This window comes from Chaetura pelagica, unplaced genomic scaffold (assembly GCF_000747805.2).
Source record: "Chaetura pelagica isolate M959 unplaced genomic scaffold, ChaPel_1.0 scaffold21, whole genome shotgun sequence".
NCBI lineage: Eukaryota > Metazoa > Chordata > Aves > Apodiformes > Apodidae > Chaetura > Chaetura pelagica.
In genome coordinates, this window is record NW_009952251.1 from 1,157,460 (window position 1) to 1,173,854 (window position 16,395).

General features: G+C 37.2%; 1 protein-coding gene across 1 annotated transcript in view; it reads right to left on the reverse strand.

Annotated features, from left to right (window-relative positions):
- BMPR2 (bone morphogenetic protein receptor, type II (serine/threonine kinase)) overlaps positions 1–16,395 on the reverse strand; it is a 71,391-nt gene that overhangs the window by 7,769 nt on the left and 47,227 nt on the right. Inside the window, exons 4-10 of the mRNA XM_010007383.1 lie at positions 12,161–12,271; positions 11,571–11,662; positions 9,806–10,036; positions 5,207–5,321; positions 3,413–3,573; positions 1,507–1,654; positions 420–556 (exon numbers count right to left, since the gene is read on the reverse strand). Of these exons, the coding sequence (XP_010005685.1) occupies positions 420–556; positions 1,507–1,654; positions 3,413–3,573; positions 5,207–5,321; positions 9,806–10,036; positions 11,571–11,662; positions 12,161–12,271 (995 nt within the window). The remainder of the gene's footprint in view (positions 1–419; positions 557–1,506; positions 1,655–3,412; positions 3,574–5,206; positions 5,322–9,805; positions 10,037–11,570; positions 11,663–12,160; positions 12,272–16,395) is intronic.

Here is a 16,395-nt window from a genome sequence, read left to right on the forward strand (position 1 = left end):
AAGAGTGTATTTGTAGTTTTGCTAACTATTTTAGTGTGTTATTAGATTATAAGATGTCAAATGTCAGAAAAGGCCTTTAGGTTTCTTATCCAGGACACAGAGTACATACAGGCACTTCATGCATGATACTACAGATAATATCTCACAATTAATGTAACAAGTCTTATTGTGTGTTACACTTCAGTATCTGATAATAATCATAGTATTTTTCCTTAAAAGAAAATCTAGCTTTTTTGTCAATGGCTTTCTAAAAACTGAATTAAATATTTAAGAAGTCTAGACAGAAGCAGCTCCCAATCCTTAAATACTAACAAAAGTTTTATAAAGTACATATTAAAAAATGGCTTTTTAGAGAGGAGTATGCCCTACAGCTCATTAAATAAATAAATTATGGTTTCTTTGAAAAAATTGTATCTCACCAGGCTGTTCTCCTTCCATGCTTCTGGGAATTTTGGTCTTTGCTTCTCTCTAGACACCAAGACTTGCATGTCTTCAAAAGTGGGATGGTTTCCAACTTCTGTCTGGAAAGCCATCTGGTACTCTGGCACAGATTCCCCTGTTAGCAAAAGAAAGAAAGAAAAACAGTAATGGATTAAAAAGCAAAGCAACGGCTTTCAGGTGATGAAAGGTACTATCAAAGTTGCTGTCTATCAAGATTTTCTCCACATTCCCCCCTGAAGTCTAACTTCACAAAAAAAAAAAAAAAAAAAAAAAAAGCTGAATTAACTGCAAATGAGTAAGTGTTGTTCAGCAACCTCTCAAAGGACAGCAACTTCAAACTTTGCTGGCTTAATGACACATTCAGAATGTCTTAGAGCCTGAGGATGACACCTAATTTCTGTGAAATGTTGCTAACTGAATATATTAATGTACATCATTTGGGAAGAAGCACAGCTAGATTACAAGTCTCTGCACACAAAGTGCAGCTGTTTGACTACAGAGGGAATGCTGCAGGCCAGATTAACTCTATATGCTTTATCTTGGTGAGAAGATGGTGCTTGTGATGCAATCTCACATGTTAGATTTTAAAAGTCAAATTCCTCGTTTTATGTTGCAGATATGGAGGAATTCCCTGAATTTTCAATGTCACTAGCATAAATAAAAGTACAACTGGCTAAAGGTCACAGCACTTTCCCATCCATTCTTTCACAAAGGAAGTCTGAAAGACACATTAGGCACATTTATAATTTCTAAGAACTGAAAGTACTGCCTTTGCCATCAGCCCATCTCTCAGTGTTTGTAAACAATAACAATAATAACAACACTCAAATTGCACTTACCATGAAGCCTTCAAACTGCTTAAACAGGTAACTTACAGTCTTTCAGCATGAGCCATGCTTTACACCCAAATACACTATTGACAACAATAAACTTGAACGCTAGATGGCACCGACTTAATGCCAAAAACAATTGAGAAAATTATTTCCCTTCTTCGCTTTAAAAAGCTATGGCTTATTGCTGGTACCATTTTCTACTACTAATATTTTTTCCAGTTCTTCTAGTTACCTGGGAAGAGGTCTGTACACCTCATAAATATCTCCCAGTAGATAAGGCCTAGTGCATACATATCTACTTGTTTCAAAGCAGATTCACAGTCCCTCAAGTTCACCGCTCCTTCAAGGACTTCGGGGGCCATATAGCGGATTGTGCCAACCTGGGAAAACATAAAATCAAAACTTCAAATCAGGAGGCAATTTCCAAACTCAATTTATTATAGAGATTATTTTTTTAATACCCTACTTTGGGCATTTTCTACAGTTAAGGAAAACTGAGTTTTCTTTTAATCAATGTCCTCAGCTTCTAGAATCTTATCAGGAGACTAGTCATAATAAAACCCTTCCCCTACTCTGTCACTTTTTTTATGTATGAAAGCAAAATAATTTTGTGCCTTACTCAGTGTTCTCGTATACAACATGGTATAGCAGAAATGTTTCTTTTTCCTGAAATTACTCTGTTAAACATTAAGGTATGTATCATAATGGAAGTGGATGCTGCTGAACAAGGAAGTTGTTCTTGTTATTCCTAGACTGTCAGGAAGGCTCTCCTACATCTTCCTTGAACAAAGGTTATTAACAGCCTTGGAAAATAGCTATTCATTTCCACCAGGAAATGTGTTAGATTAGAGTAATCACTTAAAAGTACTTGTAGGACAGTATTTTGTCACAGGACAATCCATAACCCTGCATTTAAAAAAGTGGTTCCCCTGTTTCTTTGTTCTGTAAGGGGAGATCCATAAAGAGAACCTGTGCACTAGGTATTATTGATATAGCACTTGATTTCTAAGGGAAGCTGATTAGCTCTACAAAATACATACTCTGAATGAAATTTAGTTTTTCTGTAAAAGCACAAAGATGATAGATACACTGAAATATTAGACTTTCACTCGTTGTTTAAAATATCTCACTCTATTTCAGTAGTCTATATTCAGATGTCAATGCATTTATGCTTACACAAAAAGAAGACAACAATTAAAAATCCCCTCTCTGAATCCCAGCATCATAAAAAAGAAAGCTTAAGAAATCAATTTCTTCTTACTGCCTAGAATCCATTCTAACCCACTCCTAACAGATGTTTTCTCAATCTGTTCCTTAAATTCATAGAATTATGCAAATTCTATACAGCCTTTCTCAGCTGTCCATTCCACACCTTGGCTACCTTCTACAGATTAGAAAGGTTTCTTCGTAACTAACCTAAATTCTTATTCCTACAATGTAATGCCATTACCTCCTGTCCTACCCACACTGAATGCAAACAGTTTATTCCTTCCTCTTTGTAGCAGCTGTTTACATATTCAAAGACCCAGTCTCTGTCTTTACTTCCCTAAACAACCATCATTCTTTCATCTTTTCCCATAAGGTACTCTTTCAAGCATCCCCTGTTATTTTGTCCTTGCTCTTTCTCAGTTAGGCCATGGTTTTCTGCATGTAGTTACTCTCCCAGATGTATCCATTTAAAGTCTAGAAAATTGCAGATGATACACAGAAAAATGGTTGTAGGATGTAGAATGCAGTAAGTCACTGTTTTGGAAAAAGCAGCACCAAAACCACCAAAGAATGTTTGGTCTTTGGTTAATACTTGCACTAAAAGACTGAAGGGACCTGTACCACATCATCATAAACAACATGGCAACCAAACCTACATTGCATCTTCTCATATCTCACACAGAAAACTTCAGTCTCCAGGGCTGCCAATCTATCAAAATGCTAGGTATGTTTTTGAGTGTTTTGAGAATAAAACTAGTTTCTTCCTACCAAGGTTCCAGCCACTTTTCACCAACATTGCAGCAATTCCCCTTACAGGATTGTACCACCTTAACATTCACCTTGTAACAACACAAACAACTATTTCTCAGTGTTGCTTCCATACTAATTTGTCTTCCTTTATACACTGATTTATCTTCAACTGTACTTACCTCACTAATGGCTGCATTATCTTCCTCACCTGGGCGTACCAGTCTATTTCCAGTTAATTTCATGGAGAGTCCAAAATCACTGATTACACATGTTCCATCATTCTTTACCAGCACGTTGCGGCTGTTCAAGTCACGATGGGATATTGCAGGTTTGTAATGGTCTATTTGGACATACAGAAATGCTTGTTATTATTTGAGCAGTTCTACTGTTTGGCAGAATGAGAGAACCTCATTATGACTCCTCAGCTTTTAGAAACATAAAATCAACTTATCTTTCAGAAGCTAACATTTTAGCTTCCTTATAATGAGCACCACAGTATCCTATCTATAGAAAATACATTGGCATTCAGAGTTCCTCTGTTATCTATACAATATATTGGACTACTGCTATATATAGATTTTAGTGTTTGCAAACAAGCTTCTTTCCAGGGGATACTTCAGCATTATTTTGGCAGGGGAACCATCATTTACTTAAGAACAGACCTGCTGCCACAGCCCTGACAGTCATTCCAAATGCTCTCTCTCATATCCACACTCCTGTGTCAAATACAGCACCAACTACTTATATTATGATTGGAATTGGCACCTATTCAGGAGATATGTAGACAATATTATTCCAGACAGTCTGAACATGTTCATATCGCAAAGGATCTGGTCTTTTCCAAAGAATAATCTCAGTTGTTCCTGGTTTATATGCCATTTATTTTGTTAGTAAACCAGCCAGCACTGTTGAACCAGTTTTACAGCAAAATTTATTCTACTCCATGAGTTCCTTCCTAGCATTCACAGACCAGCCTATGTCTGGCTCTTCTCTATGACGGAAGGTTTACACATTTTCTGGCTGCTAATGGACACACCTGTCTGCACATTTCTAAATGATCAAGTTAAGATGACAGCTGCAGTTTCAATGGCACATAGGAATACTGATTTAGGTATTTTCAACCTTGCATTTTAACAGCATCTTCAGTTATCATTCTCTGCTAGAGTTGATGCTTAACATTTGAGATATAGAGTTTGCAATTTTAATTGAAACATTAGCACCTTAACATGGAATTAATGTTCCCGCCCTTTTACTTACTGCCAAAAAGCTAACGCTTTGGTGCCAGGCCATATTCTGCAGCCTGACATAGCATATATCTCAGATTATCTGCTTTAGAATCATGATACTTCAGCTGCTGAAATGTTGGCTGAAGTACACAAGCAGATATAAAGATATAAATCAACATGTTGTCACATCCAGTGCTCTAATAAAACACTAAAAAGCCCATCAGTATCATTTTTACACAGCAAAGACTAGGTCCATACCTTTAGACAAAAATCAAGAGATGAAATAAATGAAACTACAGTTGAGTTAGAAGATTTCATTATTTCTCTTTTGTGTATAGCGTTCACACAAACTAACAATTACTTTGGTGATTTGTGTCTGAACTGCAAAAACAAACAGAACACTCCATCTGTTTGCTCTCTGCTACACAGACATCCAGTGCTTCAGGTCTTCACTAGTCTGTTGCCATGATACAGCAGCACTGCACAACTCTGCCTCCTCCTCTTCCCTTTCTCTGCTGGGGCTCTGCTGGCTCCTACTCCATGTTTTCATAGAAGTATCATGGGACACAGCCCACAACATGGGATTTTTCAGAAGGAAAAAACATATCTGAAGTTCTGAGTAATCTCTATTTGCATGCATTATTTCCTACTCACTGTATTGTCACAGAGAAGAAAGAAAGGCAGGAATCTACTACCTGATAGAAGTAAGAGCATCTTGAACACTTTGGCATCCCTTCCTGGCCTTACCTCCTCGAGGTAGCTCGGTATGCAGGTACGCCAAGCCCCTTGTTATAGAGTGTGCCAAACGACAGGAGCTCACCCAGTCACTTGTATGAAGACTCAAATATTTACACAGAGAACCCTAAAAACAAACAAAACAAAAACCACTTAAAATCTTTATGAGAGTTGGTTTCACCCATTGCTCCTGAAAGGCAGAATCCTGCAGCTGCTTCTGTATTGACCCAGATGTTCTACAACATTAAGACTGGACCATAGTTTCATTGATTTCTAGTGCTGCCATTTGGTTTATCTGAAGAAGCAGAACAGAAGATTTATCACAAAATAACAGGGACTGTCCTTAGGAATAATTATATTAATTTACAAAAGCATAGCATGCACTTGTTTCATTCTTCCAAAAGTCTTGTTGAGCAACAGAAGATGACATAATAGCCTGGGCTACTAAATAGTGGTCTTTAAATCATTAGACTTAGAGAAGAATACTCAGCATCTCTCACTGGCATCTTCCCTGCTATAATCTATTTATACATCAAAACAAAAAAAAACTAAAGGCAATTGAGAATAGGAGTGAGTCCACACACACTGAAGAAACAAGAAAAACTAATGTAACGTTCCCCTTTTATTGAAAGGAGGTTGAAAGTGAAAAATGGGGGATTTTTTAGTAATTTGTGGTGGCAATAGGGACAGGGAAATAGAGTGCACCCTCAGCAAGTCTGCAATGACACCAAATTGTGTAGTGTGGTTGACACCCTGGAGGGAAGGGATGCCATTCAGAGGAACCCTAACAGGCTGGAGAGGTGAGCCCATGATAACCTTGTGAAGTTCAACAAGCCACGTGCAAGGCCCTGCACCTGGGTCAGGGCAATCCCAAGCACAAATAAAGGCTGGGGCAGAATGGATCAAAAACAGTCCAGAGGAGAAGGACTTAGGGGTGATGATGGACAAGAAGCTCATCAGAAGCCAGCAACATGTGCTTGCAGCCCAGAAAGCCAACTGTGCCCTGGGCTGCAACAAAAGAAGTGTGGCCAGCAGGTCAAGGGAGGTGATTCTCCCCCTTTACTTGGCTCTCATGAGACCCCACCTGGAGTACTGCATGCAGCTCTGGAGGCCCCCACGTAAGAAGGACATGGAACTCTTGGAGAAAGTCCTGAGAAGGACCATGAAGATCATCCAAGGGCTAGAGCACCTCTCCTATGAGGACAGGCTGAGAGAGTTGAGATTGTTCAGCCTGGAGAAGAGAAGGCTCTGGGGGGACATCACAGTGACCTTTCAATACCTGAAGAGGGCCTACAGGAAAGTTGGGGAGGGACTTTTTTCAAGGTCTTGTAGTGAGAAGACAAGAGGTAATGGATCAAAATTGGAAGAGGGGAAATGTAGGTTAGATATTAGGAGGAATTTTTTTACTATGAGGGTGGTGAGACATTGGAACAGATTGCCCAGGGAAGTTGTGGAAGCCCCATCCCTGGAGGTGTTCAAGGATGGGGCTTTGAGCAACCTGATGTAGTGGGAGATGTCCTTGTCCATGGATGGGGGTTGGAACTAGGTGATCTTTAAGGTCCCTTCCAATCCTAACCATTCTATGATTCTATGAACATGTGGTTCAAAGACATCTGGTATGTGCCATTTGAATGTATTTAGAGTCAACTTTCAGGTGCATGATGTATGCACAGCTCAGATGGAGGCACACGGAAACAGTAATTTAAAATGACTGAATCACTAGACATTTTTTTAATACTAGAAGTAAAACTAAGTTCTTGACACTCCTTAAAGAGAATTACTGAATCCTACCACTTTTCAGACAGCCTGTACAGAACAAGGAAACCATAAACACATAATCTCTTTAGTAAAAACACAGACAAAATGTCACTCAAACAGGTTCACAGAAGCATTCTTTTTCATTAACATGCTGCTACATGAACTTCAAATAGATTTTGGTAACTAAAAAACCCAAGCAAACACACAAAACCAACCCTGATAGTCCACCTAGAACTGAAAAAAAAAGTCTAGAACTCCCCTTTAAAGCTTTTTTTTAGAATACACACACTCTTATTAGCTTCCAAGTGCCAGCAACTTGGGTGCAGTTACAATTTTCTTGGCCTTGGGGGTTGAGATTCCAGCCCAGCCACAGTGTGACTGGGAGACGCTCACTGTATAAAAACCTAAAACCAACTTCAAGACCATTCTGCTGCAGAGCTTGCTAGCCATCAGATATTTTTTAAGCTAGCTGAGGGTTTTGATTTTATGCTTTTAGTGAAGTTCAGTGTAAATGACAACTACAAAAAGTTTTGGTCAAGATTTAGAGAGATATATAAATTTGTAATAAGATTATTCTTGTCAGAGTCACAAGTTACATGTTAAATTGGGGACATCAGTTCTGATTATAACTTTTTATTAAATTCATGTTTTTGTTTTAACAATAATAAGATTCTAGTATGTGTTTTACAACACTTTTTCTATTGTAAAAAGACACGAATGTCTGACTACTGTGGGGACAATCCTACGGCTATTACTTATTTCCTATGACATCATCCCTTACAACTTACCTGCTTATTCACCTGCCCACCTCAGAGTACCATGACAACAGCATGTTAATTAATAGATACATGTATCTTTCCTTTTATTAATTGCTCACCTACTTTCTTTGGTCTGAAGGCATGTTTGGATAATAACACAATTTGGATCAAACCTATCTGGTCTTGGTTTCACAGAGACAACACCAAGAACCATTTTCTGTGTGAAAATTTCCTGGTTTGTGTGTTCCTATTTCCAAGGAGGAATGATTTCAAGGGAGAATGATGTTTTTGATGTGGAGTATTTCACCTGAATATCTTATATGGGTTACTCCTTACTGAAGTGAGATTTATGGGTCCATTATGAACAGTGCAATTCCATTTTAGCAGAGCTGCCACAGCAAGGTTCCTTCTCTGCTGTTAGCTCCACACACAGGAGAACATATGCTCACTGAATTAAGGATCACACTGTGCATTAATTACACATGCTGTGTACTTTTTCCAATAACTTCCAAACCACCAGCGGATTGATTTTAGACTAATCTTGCTGTTCTTAATACCATATTGAAAAAGAATCTGATAATGATGTTATAAGCCTCATCTGTGCATTTAATCAGATTGTTAACAGATCCTGTTTATATAAGCAACAAGACACAATTTTCAATCAAATTACATTTCAGCTGAAAATCCTTTCATTTGAGAAAACAGCAAAACCAGATCACTGTTAAGACAGTTACACTATGCCCTCCCAGAAGCCAAATACTTGCTTGATTTCACCTAACTCAATTAGTTGAAAATAAGCCTACTCTTCTAGAGCAGGCCAGAGCAGATATGCTTTGCCACTCTCCATCTAGTAAGGGCAGAACTGAGATTTTCAATGGTCATTCGTATTCTCTGCAATCTCTTCCTAGATGCCTACCTCTTACAAGCTGGTATGATCAAGTGTGTTCTCACTCAGAAGTGAGTTAATTCTTTATGCACTTGTGAAGTGCTATGTCCCCTTAATTTGCAAATATATTTAGATATTTATATACATGTATGCATTTAAATTTAAAAACAAATTACGTATCTAGGGCCTCAACCATCCTAAAAGAGAGGCCATCGTTACTGCTACTTATAATGTTATGTTTATTTTGTTACTCAAATAAGCAGCTTTTGTCCTTCTGTCCCCAAAACGAATCAGGATCCAGCCATCACCTTCACACACTACACATGAGTTTGCTTACTTGAGACCAAAAAGCCCATTAAAAAATAATTTAACTGAGAAGCTATTCCTTTGCCATACAGAACCCCCCCCCCAAAAGACAAATTGCAAAACGTAATTTTTTTCATTTTCATGTATGTAATCTCCCCATATAAATGATACTTTATTATTTTTCATGAAAGCAATTCACATTTATGCTGTGTATTTTTAAAATATCTTTTTTTCTATGCATGCATATCTCACACACACAGAGCATTAGGAACTCAAACCAAGAAATTTGAGAGATTAAGCATTCCGTTAGCTAAGAAGATTGAAGATACAGTTCTGGAAAGTAAGGCTGCCTTCTTCAGACCTCTCCTACATCATCATATGGTACAGCAAAATAAATATGGTATGCCACAGAAAACTTCAAAGAAAATAAGATTAAAAAGTAACATGATTTATAGTACCACACCTGACAGTGATACTGGATCTATTATGTTTCATTGTAAAAAACCCAATATGTACAGCTACCAAATGAGGACATTGACACAATAACTGAAGTATAGTACCAAAATGCTAAGAGGTTTTAAATGTATTATATTAAAGGAAAAACAATTCCTCAAATTCTGTCCTTGAGTATTGCACAGTTGACTAAAAAAACCTGCATTATAACCAAGAGGAAATAGTACAGCCAAGAATTTGTAAGACTACATTTGGTAGCATGAACTGGGAATCTTAAAGCATATCACAAGTAAACCACAGTAAGGTTAATTGAAATTGTAATGGATTATTTTTACATTATTGTGCAAGAAGCAGCAATGAAAAACACTGGCAAATACTGAAGTACATCCTTTTCATGTGGCTATTCTTAGGAATCTAAACCAATCTGATTCATTTCTTTGAAGCACTTACATTGGGGTAATATTCCATCACCAATAAATATTCCATTCGGCCATCAGCAGTGAATCTCTCATCCCCTACAATGAAGCGGGCAACGTTGTCATGTTCCATCAGTGGAATCCTGTAAATATTCCTCTCATTGACAAAGTTCTGACGATTAGCAAAAGAAAACACTTTCACAGCAACCGGACGTTCATCTAGGGAGCCTTTATACACTGCTCCATATCGTCCCCGGCCAATCAACTGCAGAAAAATGCAAATAATTAGTTCACTAAATAATAAATTAACACAAAATCCCAATTTTCACTCTGCAAAGATTGTATGGTGACGTTTATACTGACTTACACTGTAAAAAATCGTATAGTGAATATTTTGCATTGAAAACCAGAATTAAAATGCAGTCATAAAAGCTACTTTGGAACTGGAAACTTCAGTATATGCCAACCTAGATCTTTCTAAATTGATCTGTAGTCTGAACACTCAGTAAATGAATCACAAATAAACTATTCAGCCATTTTACATACAGAATCAATAAAATCCATGTATGTTGTGCTACTAATTCTATTAAATTTTATCTACTAAACACTTAGAGTTTTTATGTGATTAATTTTAATTAACTCCAGAGATGACAGATGTTAAGCTATACATTTTAGGTTTAGGAGATCATATCAGGTAGGTCATATCATATTAGGTATGACATCAGACAGTCCTCCTAGTGGATTGTTAAGTGGCAAAGAGGCCCTTTAAGGTACAAACCCAGAATGTATTCTACCCATAGAGATGTGAAAAGGCAAGCACAGGTTAAGACAATTTGTTCTTCAACACCCTGTGACTAGAGGTGAGGACTCAGCTTCTTAGGATTTGAGAAAAAGGACAGAAGACCCTATAGCGATCTCTCCACCACCAAAGTCACTGCTTTTTCCAAGACTGTATATCAGTATGAGTAATTCTGGGGCTTTGCACACTTCTACAATGTGCATCCTTATATTCTTGCAAACTCTGCCTCAAGTACTTTTTTGTTGGCAGAAGGCATCCAGTCGTCTTTGCTGATTAGTTTGCTGTCACCATTAGCCCAGATCATACTGCATCTGCAGCCTGCATCTCTAGGTGTGATTTCTAATGGGCAAAAAGAATAAAAGTACCACTTTCTGAATCTCTCTCAGTCATTCTACTGATTTATTTCTGGCTAAAGGCATTTAAAAATTCCATGTAAGTTCTATCGAGCATACCAATTAAAAGCATAACATCTTGCAGTTTTTTTATGATACATCTAATACCAAGCTGAGTAGAAAGTTCTGGTTGGCTTCTAGTTGCCATGGAGATAGAGAGAACCCCACTGCGAAGAATGACTCTATGTAAATGCACCACCACTGAAATATTCTGTGCTATCTGCAGTAAATCCTATATTCCAAGTGTTACTAAAGCATTTCAAATTACTACAGTAGGATACTGTATGTAAAGCAGTGTCACACAAAAAGATGGATCTTTTGATGCAATGCTGAAATACACATTTTGATTTCCCCCATTACCTGCCTGGTTTTGTTAGCTATGTTTTTGGTGTTACCTAGAACATGTTCTACCTTGGGAAGAAAATACTAAACACTAGTTACTGGAGTAACTCTTTTTTTTTTTCTTTTCTTCTTTGAACTGTGATTTAGAAGAAAGTACTACAAGGGCACCGATACATTTCTTTCTCTAACTATACGGGGGAGCTGATATGACCACAAGTGTTATACTGAATATAAATGAAGATTAAAAAATAGAGTTGAACATTTACCTCCAACAACTTCAGATTATCCAGATCCAATGAGGGCTCTGATGTTGCTGCCTCCATCATGTTCATACTGTGCAAACCTTGCTTACGGTCTCCTGTGGAAGGGGTTAGGGAAGGAATCAGAGTCTCATTTTTTTGCCATGCTACAAGTGAACACAATACAACTTACCTGGGACTTGGCAGAAACACACATGGTAGGCAAGGACATAGCAAATTAAAGGAAGTCCTGTAAAATCTTCTCAGAGTTAGTAAAATCAGCAGTGAAGGTAGCTGATAGCTACAGACTTAAAGCTATCTTCTACACAACTATTTTGATAATTGGGTGCCACTGCCAGTAACTATTAAAGCATGTTCACAACCTCACTTTAGCTGTGCTGAGCAGAGGATTTGTTGAAGAAAAATGGGTCCCAAAATGCCAGCTTGAAGAAATCTCACTGGACTGTTATGAAAGGGGTATCACAATAAAGCATCAGAGAGGAGGAAGGGGAGCATTATGTACAAATCCTGTAATAGGGACTGGGGAGAACAGAAGACACAAATTTGAAAAATAGCCAAAGAACAATTAAAAAAAAAATAGGGTCATCAAGTCCTACCTGCAAGCATCCTGTATCCAAAGAACAGAGCAGCAATCAAAACAGCCAGTACAGACACAGATGCAAGGGCAATAACTATAGTCTCATCTCGATGAAAAGAATTAGAAGAATCTGAAAGAAAACAAGATGAAGACTCTTAATTTAAAAAGATCAATACTATAAAACATGTAATTGTTATTACAACTAGGAAAAAAAAATGTACTCTGCATTGTAAGACATTGCACCAAACTCTTTTTCCTCTTAAAATCGAGGGATGGCACAAGATGATCAGCTCAAACACAGCACATTCATCAGCAGCTTTTCCCTGTCTTCCCTTGCCACCACAAAGAGAGACAACAACAGCAGAAAGTTAATTTCTTTCTATCTGGCAAAGTCCAGCACAGCCACAAAAGGCCATGGTGGTGTGGTCCTACTCTGCTATCTGTGCCTAAATCCAGTTTCCTGGTATGAATCTTTACAAGTTTTTTAAAAGTATTTTTCCCAGAATGAAAAGCTCAGAAACATTTGCCAATAATGCTGGAAATGTGATGAATACTGAATGTTTTGTATTCAAATATCTACAACATACATTAGATACAAGTCTATTTGTGTAAATATTTCAAAATACTTTGGGGTTTTGATTTGTTGTATGTCAGTGCACAGATAACTTTTAGCATAATTCTCACTCCTTAATTCACAAAAAGACATCTCCACAGACTGCAGCAGAATATCAAGAAACCTGAAACAATAATAAACACTAAACAAAATAAAATAATTAGTTTTATTGAGCCTTTTTAAAAATAACATTTGATTTTTGTAAAATGTATCTTGCTTTTTTTTTTTTTTTTTCTTCCCAGAGGGGAAAAAAGCTTTAATGAAAAAATTTGTTAGTGTCTTGAATGGTTAGCTTAATGCTTCTTAATGTCAGCGTCAGACCCCAGTCTTACTTCTTGCAAGCATATAAAAATTCAGATGCTTTAATATAAAAATCTATTACTGCAGATATTCCTCTGATGTCAGAATCACTGGAATGTGGCACTACAACACCTCATTTACTCTGGCTTCAAAACCAAGTTTGGGAACTATGCTTAAACTTGCCTTATAGATTGCTAAAATTACTCCTTAGAAGATGGTAATGAGACCTAACTATGCTGAAACCACAAAATATAAAATGCACAGAAGGCTTAAACACTTTTAGGTGAGAATGAAACAATTTATCCCAGTCTTCCCTAGCTGAATAAACTGACAATTTCACTTTGCTTGAGCTGCATATACAAGATTCGCTTACTCCAGTTCCGAGTGTGGATAGACATGAGAGAACCAGATGAGAAGAGAAAGCAAACTTAAAAGGCAAGTGTTTCCATTTTTAAACAACCATAATGGTAAGAGGAAATAATAAAAAGCTGGTAAAATAAAATACTAGACAGAATTTCAGCTGTGATAAAAGTATTTGAAAAATCACCCACCAAAAATTATGAACATAGAGTTCATATTTTATTAACCCTTTAAATTAGAGGGAGCTTGTGATATTCATGATGCCATCAAATTTAAATTTGGTTCATCAAAAGAAATACCATTACTACTGATTTTGGTAAAGCAAGTTTCAATAAGAAAATAAGCTATTACAACAGAGCACTGTACTGTGGAATAAGAGTTGTGACTTCCATTGCAAGGAGTTTAAATGATATGCATTACAAGTGTCATCTAAATTATGAAATCAGAACATATACATGCATACATATAACATACACATGTATACATACATACATATATTAAATAGCATAACTTCTAAAAGGAAAAACCTCATACAAAGCTATATGACATATTACAGACATGTGAGAAGCTGAATACTTGCTGGCAGGGAAATTCTAATTTTTACTTCTGTATTTTTGTGAATGGAATTTACATTTTACTGGCTTACCTTTGAAAATATATATATTAAATGTGGTGGGGTTTTGCACCAGTTCAAGATAGTGCCTAGCATGTACTAAGAAAATGCAGGTTTTGAGGGGCTGGATTTTTTGCTGTAATATCAGCTGTAATTTCTTTGACCAGGCAACTATGATGCAGCCATTTACATCCTTTCCATTGTTAAAGATACAGTCCTTTTTTCCATCACTGCATGTCAATGCTATCTAACAGCTAAGTTTGCTCTACCTCAGTTCTTCTAACACTCAAAGAGCTAGCAGCATGCCTCCATCAGGGGGGCACTCCTCTACCCAGGAACAGGATTTTGCTGTTCCCCCACCCCTGGCAGAGCTCAAGGCAAGGGCAGCCCGAGTAACCCAGTCATGGAGCAGCTCTGGCTGCACTGCCACACTTGCTCTGTCTTCTCTGCAACTCCTGTGAATGGGGGCATTATGCAGGCTGGAGAGTTACTAGAAAATCTTCAAATAAAAACGTTTTGTGCCGATCAGCAGTAGAAAAACATGCAAAGAATAAGAATTGTTGCTTTCTCCTTCCTTGATGGCCCAGCCCTTCTGGGGGCTTTTTACCTCCAGTGGGTAGCTGTGCAGCCACCAGGTCGTCTCAAAGAACTGCTGCCCTAGCCTTCAATATGAAAAATTGTGGGGTTTTTGTTTGTTTGTTTGCTTGTTTTTTAAGGAGAGTTGTTTCTTAGCAAACCCTAGATTGGCTCACCTTGAACCAATTTTTAAATCTTATAAACATTTTAAAATGTTGTCAACATTCCGAAAGCAAAGTCAGTTCAAAAGTGAGAGTTACTGCTTTCAGGTTGTTAAGCAACATTTATAAATTTAAGAAGAAATAATTTCTTAATGAGGGTGACTGAATACTCAGTGAATTGGTAACATGCAGATCAGAACAGCATGAGTTGGTAAATGCTGCATATGACTGCCTGTTGTTTCCCAGCAAGGACAATTTTACTATCTTTTACTTGTGAATCTACAGTCAAAGAAAAGCACAAAACAGACACAATGACAAATAGCCCAGACGGCCTCCAAAACCCTGCAAAAAGTATTATTTCTATCTGCCCTCTATCTGCTTTGTATGACTAGTAACTTCTGATGTGTCAGCTTATCTATCTTTCTTAAATAGAACAAAAAAGGATATGTCACCTATTGACCCAGTTTTTAAACCTTCCGAAGCTCAACGAGACTCTTATTAACTAATTCAGTTTTCTAATCCATCTCTTTCTTTGGAGGTATTTAGCCTTTTTTAACAGCTGCTGATTTGCCTTTAAATGCTTAGGTGAGAAATGCTAACAAAGCCAAAACCAGACAAGACCTCTCAAGGCATTTGTGGATGTTCATATTTCCTTTTATGTGCTTTTAAGTAAAATAACACACCTATTATATTACATAAGCACGCAAGCCATATTCCTCGTTATTATTTGGAGATGCATCTTAACTATCTCACCAAAAGGAACATCAGAGTGGGTCAATAAAAGTCATTACCAACCTTTAAGCAAGGCAATTTTAAAATAAGAATGTAAAATATACATGTATACAAATACCTTTCCATGTTTTCTTCCATGAACTTATAGTCCCATGTCAAACAACCACAATCCCTTTAGATTAGGAAATTCAATATTAAAGTTGATTTTATATTACACTTCCTATCAGTAGCTCCAGATGCATCGCAGAGCTCAAACAAAATTTTCATAAGCAAGACTTTGTTGGTCTGAAACTGTGAACAACCCCATCTCCAAATCAGTGGACCCTGCTTTTAAAGTTTATTTACAATGACAAGACACCTGCCCTACTGCTTCAGTAGTTTTTCATCATGTTGTAGTGTGAACTGACTTCTAACATGCACAAGGAGTATTCAATAATCTCACTTGAGTTTTTGGGATCATTACCAGTATTTGGGTATTTCTTTAGTAACATATACAAGCTGAATAGTAACATATACAGCTGTCCAACAATGGCTTAAAAATTCAGAGCAGGAAGATATCTCAATATTATTTCCAAACCAATATACAGCATTAAAAAAAAACTGCATATGTGAGCAGAATTAGTTGCAGACTCTAAAAAATTAAATTATTAAGGAGTTGACTGCTGAGCCAAATTCTACCCACACTTGTATGAAGAAGTTGTCAGCAAAGCTTCCTCAAGTTTCTGTTACTGTAACTGAAAGCAGAGGTTAGTATAGCTGCTTGTTTCACTGCTATTTATATGTTAGGTTTTTATTGCCATCTTCAACTTCAGCTCCCTGATCTAAAACAGTATCTACCAAAACAAAAAATTCAAACCAACAGAAAATCTTGTATGGCCTGGAACACCTTAGAAGACAAC